The 14,048-nt window shown below is 40.2% G+C and overlaps 2 protein-coding genes across 12 annotated transcripts in view; one reads left to right on the forward strand and one right to left on the reverse strand.

Annotated features, from left to right (window-relative positions):
* GOLIM4 (golgi integral membrane protein 4) overlaps positions 1–3,048 on the reverse strand; it is an 80,463-nt gene extending 77,415 nt beyond the window's left edge. For all 11 annotated transcript variants that reach the window (XM_033855443.2, XM_019946138.3, XM_019946137.3 and 8 more), the window contains exon 1: positions 2,862–3,048. In XM_033855443.2, coding sequence (XP_033711334.1) covers positions 2,862–3,048 — 187 coding nt within the window. The remainder of the gene's footprint in view (positions 1–2,861) is intronic.
* LOC117312133 (uncharacterized) overlaps positions 2,505–14,048 on the forward strand; it is a 125,736-nt gene continuing 114,192 nt past the window's right edge. The window contains exons 1-4 of the mRNA XM_073804636.1: positions 2,505–2,663; positions 2,969–3,566; positions 6,811–6,921; positions 8,258–8,409. Coding sequence (XP_073660737.1) covers positions 2,505–2,663; positions 2,969–3,566; positions 6,811–6,851 — 798 coding nt within the window. The 3' untranslated portion in view covers positions 6,852–6,921; positions 8,258–8,409. The remainder of the gene's footprint in view (positions 2,664–2,968; positions 3,567–6,810; positions 6,922–8,257; positions 8,410–14,048) is intronic.

Consider the following 14,048-nt stretch of genomic DNA (forward strand, 5'->3'; position numbering starts at 1 on the left):
ATCTAACCCGTGCCCCCTGCAGTGGAAGCTCCAAGACTTAACCACTGGATTGCCAGGGAAGTCCCCAAAGCAGTTTTTTTAAAAAAATTTTAAGTTAACTAAACACTGCGCTGGTCAAAGGTTGTTACTACTGCCTCTGCCACCAGAGGTAACCTCTGCCCCACTCCTCAATATAATTAAGAAACACTATGGATGGAAGATAGAGAGGCTGGCAGACACAGACATTTGTTTTTAGTGGACGGAGCATTGCCAAAGTCTGGAACTTTCCCCATGTAACCCCTGCCATTTCCTATTTATGGAACTGTTCTACTCCAAAATACACTTGGAGTTAGACATAACCTACTTTCAGAATAATGTCTGGTGACAATCCATTATTAAACTGAAGATGACCTAAATATGTTCATTTAACAAATGTATACCTTCAGATTACATGGCCAAATTACTTAACATTTTTCAAGAGGCATTTTTTAAAAAAAAGGACACTCATAATTAACTCTGATTTTAATCCAAGCCAGGTCAAGAGACCTCACATAACGAAACAAGTCTTAAGAATGGAGAGTTTAATGTCCTAAAAACAAATCTATATGTGTACATAGCACCGCTGAGTAAAATGTCATTTGTCATTGGAAAAGGGAAGCAAAAGCTGCGTACCATCAGAAAATCTTCATTAAATGGCCTGCAGATGTGAAATCCAAAATAAATGCTACAGAACAGAATTGTGAAAAAATAAGAATTGTAAAAAAAAAAAAAAAAGAAGAAGAAGAAACTGTAGCCTGCTTGGGAAATCATTCTTCACACATAATCATATTGCAACTGTGCAGCACCACAATTCAAGAGGAAATGGCAAAACACTAAATTAAAAAATGGACTGTAAGGCCACTTGTTCAAACTAGCTACAACATTTTTTTTCATCTCCTGCAGCAAAGCAAATGTTGTGTATTTTAATGGTCTTGTATTACCACTTACCACCCCTCTCCCCCACTACCACCACCAAAAGAAGGCAAATAAAAGGGGAAAAAAAAACTGAGATGGATTTTCTAAATGGAATACTGCAAATAAAGGCCATGACTCAGAAATCAGGGCCTCCTCAGTCAATGAGTTCCAGCACTGGGAGTTTAAGCAAATGTGCTACTTGGGCAAAATATTTCATTGTTGTTACTTGGTTTTTTTCAAAAAGCAGACAAGGAAGTGAAGTCTGAGAAAGCAGACAAAAGTGATTGGAACTAGTTTTCTCATCACAGTTAAACTTTGTTTGTTGACTGAATAAATATATACATTGACCCCCTCCTGAGTGTCAGGCACTGTGCAGTGCTGAGGATGTATTGGTGAATGTGACAGCACCTGCTCTCATGAGTCTCCTGAACTAAGAGAACAAGGCACCAACCTTGCATAATCCACCATATACACCCTTCCAGTCACGTGTGTGAAAATCCAGTCCTGCCATTGTACTACTGGATGGCAAGTTTTTCCCTTGGTCTAACTGCCGCTGGTGTCTTCTACGTAAACAAGTAAATAAATAAATATCCATATTTTGCATACCAACAATAACTCATGGGTAAATTTCAACAAGTTTTAAAGAAAAACATTTTTAAAGTAAGACTGAATCAAAACAGATTTTCCTTTTGAACAAAGCCCAGCTCATGTATTTTCATTGCCTGTGGCTATACAGCTTCAGTAAGCTAAAAATACTTCCTTTGTTTCTAAGTTGGGAAAAGCAAATAAGACCAAGAATCAGAAAACATTCAAAACAGCTAAAGCAACGAAAAGGTATCTGTTTTATATTTGTATAAATATACAATGACAGAAACTATCCATGCAGCTTGTATCTTCCTAGAAATATGAAATAAGCTATATTTGCATGATCAGCAAGGACTGTCAACTTTTCACTACTCAGAGCCCTTTACTATTATTACTTTTTTTGGTGGGGAGAGGACTGCATAAGTGTTGAAAACTAACCACAAGTATAAGAAAAAGTTTTCAAAAAATATGTAAAGGATGACTCTGCTCTTAACAAGGCCACATGGTGCTTACTTTGCAGTCATGCATCATTTATGTTCCTGAAATTTAAGTTAAATGGGATTCTAAAATAGAAATATAGGAGCTTTCCGTCTTTCTGCAGGTATTGCTCACGTTGTGTTTGCTGTGTGTCTGGCAAAGTGAAAAACCAGGTTTCTCCTCTTGCACCTCTCCGGGACAAACTGAAAGTTACTCAGTTTAATAAAGTTTTTTTTTTTCTTTTTCCAAAAACATACCTGCAGTATGGTGAACAGTAGCGTGGCCTTTTCCAACACATCCAACATCTCTAAAGTCACACTACTGAGTTAACAGAGATAAGCAACTAGCAGGTCTAGGCTCCATTCGACTGGGCCATTAGTTTGGACCACCAGGTCATGGCTTAATTTCCCTTGAAGAAACAGCAGTTTGAGAAATCTCGGCCAAACTCCCCATTTCTTAGGCTACTGACAACGTCAAGTGGAAAGCAAATGCCTAGAAACCAGGAAACCATGCCCCTCCGGATGGGCTGGCAGGAGCGGAGGCAGGGATCCTGGTCTGTCTGCCCGGGTTGCAGCCGGGCCTTTGACAAGGGCTGGGGTAAAAGACTCAGTGTGTACCCGCCCATCCATCGCCCAGTGGAACCTGGGCTGGCGCTGCCAATTTCAAATGTAACCACCGGAGGAAGCGGGAGGATGCGGATGTGTCATCTCTGACACTCCGGGGTCCGGCGGGGCTTGCCTCTGATGTCCCTGAAGGTCAGAGGTGGTGCCCGCGGTGCCAACAGCTCATCAAAACCACTTTTCCAGTCAGGGCGGGAGGCGCGGGGCAAAGTTGGCCACCGGCCGCGCGCGTCCCGTTAACCGTACCTTGTAACTGGGCGGAAAGGGACTCCTGGTGCTGCTGGTACTTGAGTGCCACCGCTTCGGCTTTCCGCAGCTGTGTCTGCAGCTCGTAGTAGAGCATCGCGCCATAGAGAAAGCCGAACACCACGGTCAGCAGTAGCAGCGTCTGGAAGATCCGCTTCTGCTTTCGGGAGCACATCCCGTTTCCCATAGTCCCGTCGGGACCCCGCGCCGCGGCCGTCCCCGCCGCCGCCGTCCCTTCCTCCCCTCGGCCCGAGCGGGCGCCTCAGCAGCGGCCACGGCAGGAGGTGGCCGGACGCAGCATGAGGAGGAGACGCGAGACACAAAAGCTGGGCCGGAGGGTAAGTGGCGCCCGCTCAGCCTCCGCGCGCCGCGGGGCGTGCAGCCATCGACGCCGCCGGGGCAGCCACCGCCGCCAAACTTTGGCGAGGCTGACTCTCCTTGAGTGCCTGGGCCCGGGAGGGGGCCCTCCGCATACTTCTGAGCGGGCTGTCCTCGCGCCGGTCCGCAGATGCCGCCTGCCTTGTTCCCTCCTCCCCACTTTTTGGCCCGGCTGCCCCCGGCGGCGCTCGGAGTCCCGCCCCTGCCGCTCCCCGCCCCCTCGCGGCAGCTCCCACTGCGCGACTTTGTTGCCACCAAAAGGAGGGGGTGCGCGCCCAACAAAGGGAGCCGGGCTCCAGGCGGCGCCTCAGCGCGCGGCCCGCGGGGGTGAGTAGTTGGGTGGGGGCCGGCTGCCCCGGCCGGGTTTGGGGGGACGGCGGGCCGGTGTCACTGACGGGGCTGCGGAGCCTCGGCCGCCGCCGCCTCCCACTTAACTTACGTGTCACCCACGGCCCAGCTATTCTGGCCAACGGGATTCCGGGAGGAAGTCCCACTCGGGCTCCCCGCTCATTGGGCCCGTCAGGGCCGCCCCTCCCTCCCTTCGGGGAGGCAGTGCCGGGCTCGATTGGACGCCCGCTTTGTCCGTCCGACCCCGGGGCCGCGCCTTCCCTCGAACGCGGGGGCCGGCTAGGGCCTCCGTGGGCCGCGCGGCCGCCTGGCGCGGGGTTACGCCCATGTGGAGTGCTGGTGGCTGGGAGAGGCCGCGGAGCCAGCGGCGGCGAGATCGGAGTGCGCGGGAGACGCGTCCCGGGTGACGGCTGGGAGAGATACGGGTGTGTGTGTGTTTGTGATCCTGCCCTTGGAACGCACGTGGGGAGAGGAGTACAGTGTATAAAGTGGGAGAGAGTGGATAGGAACAGCTGTGTACACTACACCAAGCACCCTTTCTTTCCCTGTCCAGTGGGCAGATGCGGCAGGCACACGGGATAGCTACACGGTCAGCACAATTTTCTCGTGAACCGGAGATGCCTTGCCTACTGAGTCTTGCCTCATCCAGTGCACTATCACGGATGCGTGTGTCCCCATAGATGGCAAGACACAAGTCCGGAGACTCGAGCGCGCTAGCATGCTAGACTTACTGCTCAACTGTACACGTGGGTTGGGGAAATCAGCTTGTCTTTGGCAGAGGGGAAAGAAATGATCTCATATGTTTCCCCTGTCTGCAAATAAAATAATTTTAAAACAAATCTTACGGGCTGAAATAAGTATGCATTTATTTTGTCATATGTATTTGTTTTATTGTTGGCAAAAATACATCAGTTACACTGCTAAGTTACATTTTAAAGGCCAACAAAGTTTCCCTATGTAAAAACAAGTAAAACAAACATAGTAACTACAAACCTCTTCAAAGAAAATCCGTAGTACATTTGTTCTTTCTATGTACTTGAGGGAAAAAAATTGAGGTTATGCATAAATTATAATTTTGTTTCTGCTCTTGACCTAAATTCTAAAAAAGTAAATATTTGTCAAATGCCTCAGTCATGTCATGGAATTTATCACATACTGCATACTTTTTAAGATACTTCAACCAGATTTTAGTTATCACTATTAATAATGGCCAGTGAGTACTCAAAATGAGGGTAGATCTGTTTAGCCACAAATACAACTTAAAGACAGCCCCTGGTACAGAAATTTTTTAGTGTTAAAAGCCATAAAAGTAACCAAATTTACAACCTAGCCAGCCTGTGACGTTTATATTACCATGAAAACTAAATGTGCCTGGCATGTGCTTTTCCCTAATAAATAACTTACATTATATTTTTTAAATGCTTTCATTTACTATCTCATCACAGCCAGGTTAAATATTTGGCTCACATATTGGTAAATAAAGAAAGCAAAGCTTATCAAAGTACTGTGATAGCTCTAAGACCTTCTTGAAAGCTAGGAGCGCAACAGGATTATAACCCAGGTCAGAATCTTCCTCTTTTGATCTCTTTCTCCTATAGAAGCCAGGTTCTCATTCTTTTTAAGCAAGTTATATAAACAAATTATATCTGGTCCATTAGCGTGAGAACCTAATTTAAAGAGAAAAAGGTCTGAAGTTTTAGTTTTTGTCCTGTCATGTAAATATTATGTAACGTTACTTGTTATTGAATTTACCACTGTTTAAATTTCACTCTTTCAATGTGACTCAAGACTGGAAACTGAGACTGGATAATTCCTGTGACCTTGTCAGAATTCCTCGTAACTAAAAATTCCTCACCGTTGTCAGTGTACAATTTGCTAAGCAAACTCTTCCTCCAAAAAAAAACTACCAAAACTGCTCTGGAAGAAGTTAAGTTTTATAGCAACAATCCTTGCCCGTACATGAATAGATAATTATCCTAGCCACAAAAGAAAAAGAAGCTGTCTAGAGGATTGGGAAATTATTGCTCATATATTACACAGTATGCAGTATTTGGTTGTTTTTCAAAATCTTTGGAAAATTCCTATGCTTCCAAAATACATGATTACTCATTTTAAACCTCTGATTTCTTCCCAAAGTCTGATTTCAGACTCTGAAGGTATTCTTTGCCTAAAGCTGCTGGCTGACTCTACAGAATATAATAAGTGTAGGTCATAAAACACAACTCAATATTGAAGTCATAAAATTTGAAAGAGAACAAAAATTATTACTGAACTTATCCATTATTTCAAATTCAAGAAGGGTATGTAGAAGTACATAAAATCACTAATGGCAGCGTCTTCATAGTATTACTTTTTCAGGTTGGAGTGTGCTGCTAGTTTCTTGAAAGTATCAGTGTAATGCTTTTCAAAGGCCAACATTGGGGAAGCTATTCAACGTCTATAAATTGAATTTACATGACATTGCCTTTGGGCAGAGCTTGTAATAGATGAGCTATTCATTCTGGTCTTGCTAGCTCTGTTGTAAGTTCTATCTTATTTTTGTTTCTAGCATTTAAAAAATAGTATTATATAATTATATTTCTATATGCCATATATTTAACAATATAGTATGTAAAATTTAAAAATTGTAAATCTTGAGGAATTTCACCAGTTTAATGTTTTATTCCTAAGACAGGAAGAAATTAAACAGATTCAAGATCTTACATTTGAGAAGGGCTAAGGCAACATTTGGGAACCTTAGTATTCTCTCCAGTTTTAGTAAATTTGTCATTCTAACAAAATTTGTTCATTTTCCAAATAGGGGAAGGCAAGAAAATTATAGTCAAGAGATACAGCCAATTTATAAAAATAGATGACTTTAAATTAATAATGTTCAGGATCCTAGAGCAAATTTTTCATTTAAATCTCTTTACAAATTGAATTCAATATTTTTTAATTTGCAAGAGAAATCAACACTTAAGATGATGAATTTTAAATAATATTTTAAAAATATATAACTAGGTGTGGTGATGGATGTTAACTAGACATTGTAGTGCTCATTTCAAATAAATGCATATATAAAATCATTATATTGTACCTCTGAAACTAATATGATGCTGTATGTCAATTATACTCAATTAAAAATAAGTAAATAAAATTTTAAATGGCGTTTCGGTATTAATAAATGAGTTTTAACCTTTTCATGTGAAAATTGCTGAAATCAACTATCTTTTTTTCTCTATAGGAAACTTCACTCTTTATCTCTGCCTTTTGGCTATCACCTAATTAGCACACAGGCTTCCTGCATGCCACCTATACCTGCCTGTTTCAAGGGGTAAAGGAAGCTACATTCAAGGTATTCTGTCTTTTTGAGGATTCTGTGAGAGATGTTTTTATAACTCCTTTTTACAAGATTTTGCTAATGACTTGGTGGCAATTGTTAGCAGATTAACAAGGTAAGCCTGTGGCTAAACGCTTAACAAAGCAATTGAAACCCCACTCAATGTGTCTTGGTGCCTTGCTTTGGTCTGTCTCTAAGCTGCCACGTGGGTAACTTTGAACTATTTAAGGAGTTAGAGGAGAGTAAAGGGGAAAGTAGATGATTAGATGAAAAGTAAAATGCTTTTCAATAACAGAAACCACACCATCAGCACCACTGGTAAATACTTTGTGAACGCACTCTGATAATGGAGGAAAATGATTTAGAAGGTTCTACTTGCCACCGATGTGTAGCTAAAGAAACAGAAATTATCATTTCAAACTTCTGTAACCTTCTAAAGCAGGACCCTCCAACATACCCTAAAGTCTTCCAAATTCTAAGATGGCACAAGAAATTATTTTGAATTTGTTGCTTAATGTTTATTATAGCTAACATATTAATTTTAGAAAGTAGTTTAGTTCCATAGAATGTTAGAATGAATGGAAAGGGACTGTGAGACTCAGAAGTGAAGCGAACTTCCCAAATCTGCTGCTGCCTGGTTCAGGCAGCTTTTCACTAGCTCACTGCCTTCAGTAACTCAGACACTTCAGATAAGCAGATGGACCACAGAAAAGATCAGTGGCCAATGAAACATACATCTTTAAATGTTCCCCTCTAAACGTATAGTTTGTTGGAGTCCTTTGTATTAAAGAGGTGTTTGGTTTATCCATGACCATTTTCTAGAATTGGTATTTTAATTTTATATGTTATATGTAGGTATTTATAGTAATTTCTTAATCGTCATGAGACATGGCCGGTCATATTTATGATGTATCTAATGCTGAGTCCTGGGTCAGATATTCTATATTCAGTTTCAGAACTGTTCCTAAAGGAAATCATAACTTGCTTCATAAACATTCTTTATGCTCTAGTTTCCAGGAACATTTTGAGTCAAAATAAAGAGACTATCAATGTTTTTACTTAGAAATAAAGTAAAGCAAATTTTCAAATAAGAAGAATCAAGTTACCTCAGGATTAAGTTCAGCTTAAATTAAAATTGTGAAATAGAAACATTTGTCTTGTGTTATTCTGCTCCTTCTCTAGTTCAACTCCAAATCCTGGCATCCAACATCCTAATGATTGCCTTTAGTTTCCCAGAATCCTTGCCTTTGACTGTGCCCTTCACTCCTCACCACCCACCCATGTACATATAATACATTGGACTTTCCTTCTTGAAGACAAAGTATACTAATCTAAAATAATCCTTCCACAGTCTTGAGAGAAAGTTCAAGATGGCTGTGTAGAAGATCTTGAATTCGCCTCCTCCCATGGACACACATATGGAACAAGTCCCTCTGAAAAAGACTTGAAAACTAGCTGAACAGCTCCTCCACAACAAAGGATAAAAGAGCCACATCGAGACAGGTAGGAGAGGGAGAGATACATTCTCACCAGAAACCCCACCCCCTGCACAGAGAGCCCCAATCTGTAGGGATCTCACAAATATGGAGCTTTTCCCTGAGAAATGAAGTGCTCATGCACCACATCAGGCACCCTAACCCCTGGGACCTGCACCAGAGAGAAGAGCCCCCCAAACGTCTGGCTGTGAAAACAAATGGGGCTTACATCCAGGAGACCCAAAGGGCTGTAGGGAACTGAGATTCCACTCTTAAAGGGCTTGTGTGCAAACTAACGTTCCCAGGGACCCAGCGCAAAAGCAGCAACTTGAAAAGCTTGTAGGCTGAATGTGAAGGAGGTTCATTTGCTAATCTTAAAGCATTAGGGTCAGGGGCCTGAGCCCCCACTCTCTGTTTTTGCACCCTCCCTCTACCTTGCTAGCACCACAGGCATGTGCAATCACAGCCCTCTGCAGCTTCCCCACTAAAGCCTGAGGGTGTGTCCCTTGCCAATGCTCTCCCACTCCCTTGCAAAAAACAGTGGGTGCTCCCCAACCCTGTGCTCTCTCACTGCCTCGATAAAGCTGGTGGGCATGCCTTGACCCTGCACTCCCCTGCTGCCTCGCTAAAGCTGTAGGCAGACGTGATTCACACAGGAAACGATCCTTGATTGCCTGGCTCTGGTAGCTGGAGCTTGCATTTCTGGGCCCCACAGGACTGAAACAATTGGAGAGACAGTTCTTGGCAGGCTACCAGTCCCAGGGCACTGCACAGACATCAGACTGAAACACACCCCAAGTCTGCCTGTGAAAAAGGCCTGTTTACTTGTCCCAGAGCGTCAGCTTGTGGGTCAGGCTTCATGTTTGCCACACATCTAGAGGCTACAGAGGAGCTCTCAGGAATGAGGCAGGAGGAGCCATCTTTCCGTTCTCCCTTGGCCTCACTACAGCTCACTAGTACGTCCCAGAAAGGAGCTTATACACTCATCTAAAGCCCCAATTTTTGCAACTGTAACCCATGGGACACTTCCAGATCACCTGGTCTGGAGGCCAGCAGGGCTTACGAATGAGGTGCCATTCATAAGACTGTGTATGTTGGCATACTTTAAAAAATGCTGCCTGAGTGTCTGGCTTCCAACAGGCTGACTGAGATTTCTCCTTTCCACACATGCTCAACAAATGGGACCTATCAAGAATAAATAAGGCTACTCAGACAATCAAAATGTTTGAGAGAAAACCAAGAGCTAGGACAAGGTTGAGCTAGAAAGGTTCGTCTCCTATACAAGGCCAATCCTTAAGACTGGGAAAGGTAGTTGTTGTACCTAATACATAAAAACCAAGCAAAATGAGGAAACAGAGGAATATGTTCCAAAAGAAATAATAAGATAAAACCTCAGAAAAAGGACTGAAATGGAGATAAGTAATCTACCTGATAAAGAGTTCAAAGTACTGGTCATAAAAATGCTCACCAAACTGGAGGGAAGAATGGATGAGAACAACAACAGTGAGAACTTCAACAAAGAGACAGAAAATGTAAGGAAGTACCAAACAGAAGTCACAAAACTGAAGAAAACAACAACCGAACTGAAAAAGTACACTAGAGGGCTTCAACAGCTGACTAGATGAAGCAAAGAACAGAAACAGCAACCTGGAAGACAGGGTAGTGGAACTAACTTAAATGGAGCAGCACCCTCCCCAAAAAAGAAAGAAATTTAAAAATTGAAGATAGCCTAATGGACCTATGGGACAACATCAAGTGGAATAACATTTGCATTATAGGGGTTGGAGAAGGAGAAGAGAGAGAGAGAAAGGGGGCAGAAAACTTATTTGAAAAAAATAATTGTTGAAAACTTCCTTAACCTGGGGAAGGAAACAGATATGCTGGTCTAGGAATCACAGAGAGTTCCAAATAAGATGAAACCAAAGAAATCCACACCAAGACACATTATAATTAAGATATCGTAAGTTAATGATAAAGATAAAAATACTTATTACATCCAAGGAAACCCCCATAAGACTATCAGCAGATTTTTCAGCAGAAACTTTGCAGGCCAGAAGAGAGTAGCATGATATATTCAAAGTGCTGAAATAAAAAAACTTCCAAGCAGAATACCTTACCCAGCAAATTTATCATCCAGAATTGAAGGAGAGACAGAGTTTTTCAGACAAGCAAAGCTAAAGGAGTTAATAATCACTAAACTGACCTTACAAGAACTTTTAAAGGGGATTCTTTAAGCTGAAAAGAAAGGGCACTAATTCATAACAAGAAAACATGTGAAAGTAAAACTCTCACTGGTAAAGGTAAATATATAGTAAAGATAGTAGATTAATCATATAAAGCTAGTATGACGTTTAAAAGAGAAAAGTTATAACAATAACAATAACTACAATAATTAGTTAAGGGATATACAGTGAAATGTGACATCAAAAACAAAATGTGTTGGAAGAGAGTAAAAATGTGGAGTTTTAGAATATGTTCAAACTTGCTATCAACTTATGAAAGACTGATATATATATATATATATATATATATATATATATATATATCAGTATATACACACGCATACACAAGCACAGGCTGTCATATGTGAGCCTCAAAGTAAAAAACCTATACACACAAAAAAATTAGAAAGGAATCTTAGCATAACACTAAAGAAAGTCATCCAACCACAAAGGAATAGAGCAAAAGAAGAAGAACAAAACAGAGAGGAACTTCAAAATAGAAAACAATTAACAAAATGGCAATAAGTACATAACTATCAATAATTACTTTAAATATAAATGGACCAAATGCTCCAATCAAAGCACAAAGTGGCTGAATGATTAAAAAACAAAAAAAGATCCATCTAACTGCTGCCTACAAGTGACTCATTTCAGATGTAAGGACACACAGACTCAAAGTTAACAGATGGAAAAAGATGTTTTATGCAAATGGAAACTAAAAGAAAGCTGGGGTAGCTATAATTACATCAGACAAAATAGAGTTTAAAAGAAAGGCTGTACTGAAAGACAAAGATGGGCATTGCATAATGATAAAGTGGTCAATTGAATAAGAAGATATAACATATGTAAATATTTATGCACCTAAATCAGAGCACCTAAATATATAAAGTAAATATTAACAAACCTAAAGGGCAAAATTGACAGCAATACAATAAGAATAGAGGACTTTAATACCCCCTTATATCGATGGATAGATCATCCAGGCTGATAATCTATAAGGAAACATTTGCCTTAAATGACACATTAGACCAGATGAATTTAATAGATGTATAGAGAACATTTCATCCAAAAGCAGCAAAGTGCATATTCTTCTCAAATGTACATGGAACACTCTTTAGGATAGATTATATTTTAGGCCACAAAACAAGTCTCAATAGATTTAAGAAGATCATTTCAAGCATTTTTTCCAACCATAATAATTTGAAAGCAGAAACCAATTACAAGGAGAAAAGTGCAAAAACTCACAAATATGTGGAGATTAAACAACATGCTACTGAACAACCAATACGTCAATGAAGAGATCAAAGGAGAAACTTAAAAAAATACCTTAAGACAAATGAATATGGAAATACAACATACTAAAATCTATGTAATGCAGCAAAAGCAGTTCTAAGAGGGAAGTTCATAGTGATACAGACCTACCTCAGCTAACAAAAATCTCAAATAAATGAACAACTTTATACCTAAAGGAACTAGAAAAAGAAAAACAAATGAAGCCCAAAGTTAGTAGAAGGAAGGAAATAATAAAGATTAGAGCAGAAATAAATTAAACAGAAACTAAAAAGACAATTTTAAAAAATCAGTAAAACTAAAAGCTGGTTCTTTGAAAAGATAAACAAAATTGACAAACCTTTAGCAAGACTCACTAAGAAAAAAAATAGGGCCAAAATAAATAAAATCAAAAATGAAAGATGAGAAATTACAAATGATACCACAATAAACAAAGGATCATAAGAAACTACTACAAGCAACTATATGCCATTAAAATGGACAACCTAGAAGAAATGGATAAATTCCTAGAAACATACAATCTTCCAAGACTGAATCATGAAGAAATAGAAGATCTGAATAGATTGATTACTAGTAAGGAGAATGAAACAGTAATCAAAAACCTTTCAAAAAACAAAGTCCAGGACTAGGCAGTTTCACTGATGAATTCTACCAAACATTCAAAAAAGATTTAATACCTATCCTTCTCAAATTCTTTGAAAAAATTGAATAGGAGGGAATGTTTCCAAAATCATTTTACAAGGCCAGCATTACTCTGATACCTAAAATGAACAAGGACACCACAAAGGAAGAAAATTATAGGCCAATATGCCTGATGAACATAGATGTAAACATCTTCAACAAAATACTAGCAAACTGAATTCAACAATACATAAAAAGGATCATACATCATGATCAAGTGGGATTTATTCCAGGGATGCAAGAATGATTCAACATCTGCAAATCAATCAACATGATACAAAATGGAGGATAAAAATCATATGATCATCTCAATAGATGCAGAAAAAGCATTTGACAAAATTCAAAACCCATTTATGGTTAAAAAAATCAGTCTCAATAAAGTAGGTATAGAGGGAACGTTCCTAAACATACACATGGCAAGCCCACAGCTAACATCATACTGAAAGGTGAAAAGCTTTCAGCTCTAAAATCCATAACAAGAGAAGTGTGCCCACTGTTGCCACTTTTATTCAACATAATATTGGAAGTCCTAGTCACAGCAATTAGGTTAGAAAAGGAAATAAAAGGCATCCATACTGGAAAGGAAGAGGTAAAACTGTCACTATTTGTGGATGACATGATTTTATATGTAGAAAACCCTGAAGACTCTACCAAAAAAACTGTTAGAACTAATAAGCAAATCCAGCTAAGTTACAGAGAACAAAATCAGTATACAAATATTGGTTGCATTTCTATACTCTAAAATGAGTTATCAGAAAGAGAAATTAAGAAAATAGTACCATTTACGATTGCACTGAATACCTACAAATAAAGTTAACCAAAAAGATAAGAATAGATAAAAATAAAGATAAAAATGTTAACGATGTTAACATTTAACATTGTTAAAATGTCTGTATTACCCAAAGCTATCTACAGATTCATTGCAATCTCTATCAAAATTCCATGGCACTTTTTTTTTTTTTTTTTTTTTTTTTTTGCGGTACATGGGCCTCTCACTGTTGTGGCCTCTCCTGTTGTGGAGCACAGGCTCTGGACTCGCAGGCTCAGTGGCCATGGCTCACAGGCCCAGCTGCTCCGCGGCATGTGGGATCTTCCCGGACAGGGGCACGAACCCATGTCCCCTGCATTGGCAGGCAGACTCTCAACCACTGCGCCACCAGGGAAGCCCCCATGGCACTTTTTACAGAAATAGAGCAATTGTAAAATTTGTATGGACTACAAAAGATCCGAGATAGCCAAAGCAATCTTGAGAAACAAGAACAAAGCTGGAGGCACCATGCTCCCTGATTTCAAACTGTATTGCAAAGCTATAGTAATCAAAGCAGTACGGTATTGGCATATAAACAGATACATAGATCAATAGAACAGAATAGAGACCTCAGACATAAACCCATGCATATATGATAAATTAATTTGTGACAAAGGACTAAGGATACACAATGGGGAAAAACAGTTTCTTAAGTAATGGTGTTGG

The sequence above is a fragment of the Tursiops truncatus genome, chromosome 4, assembly GCF_011762595.2.
Source record: "Tursiops truncatus isolate mTurTru1 chromosome 4, mTurTru1.mat.Y, whole genome shotgun sequence".
NCBI lineage: Eukaryota > Metazoa > Chordata > Mammalia > Artiodactyla > Delphinidae > Tursiops > Tursiops truncatus.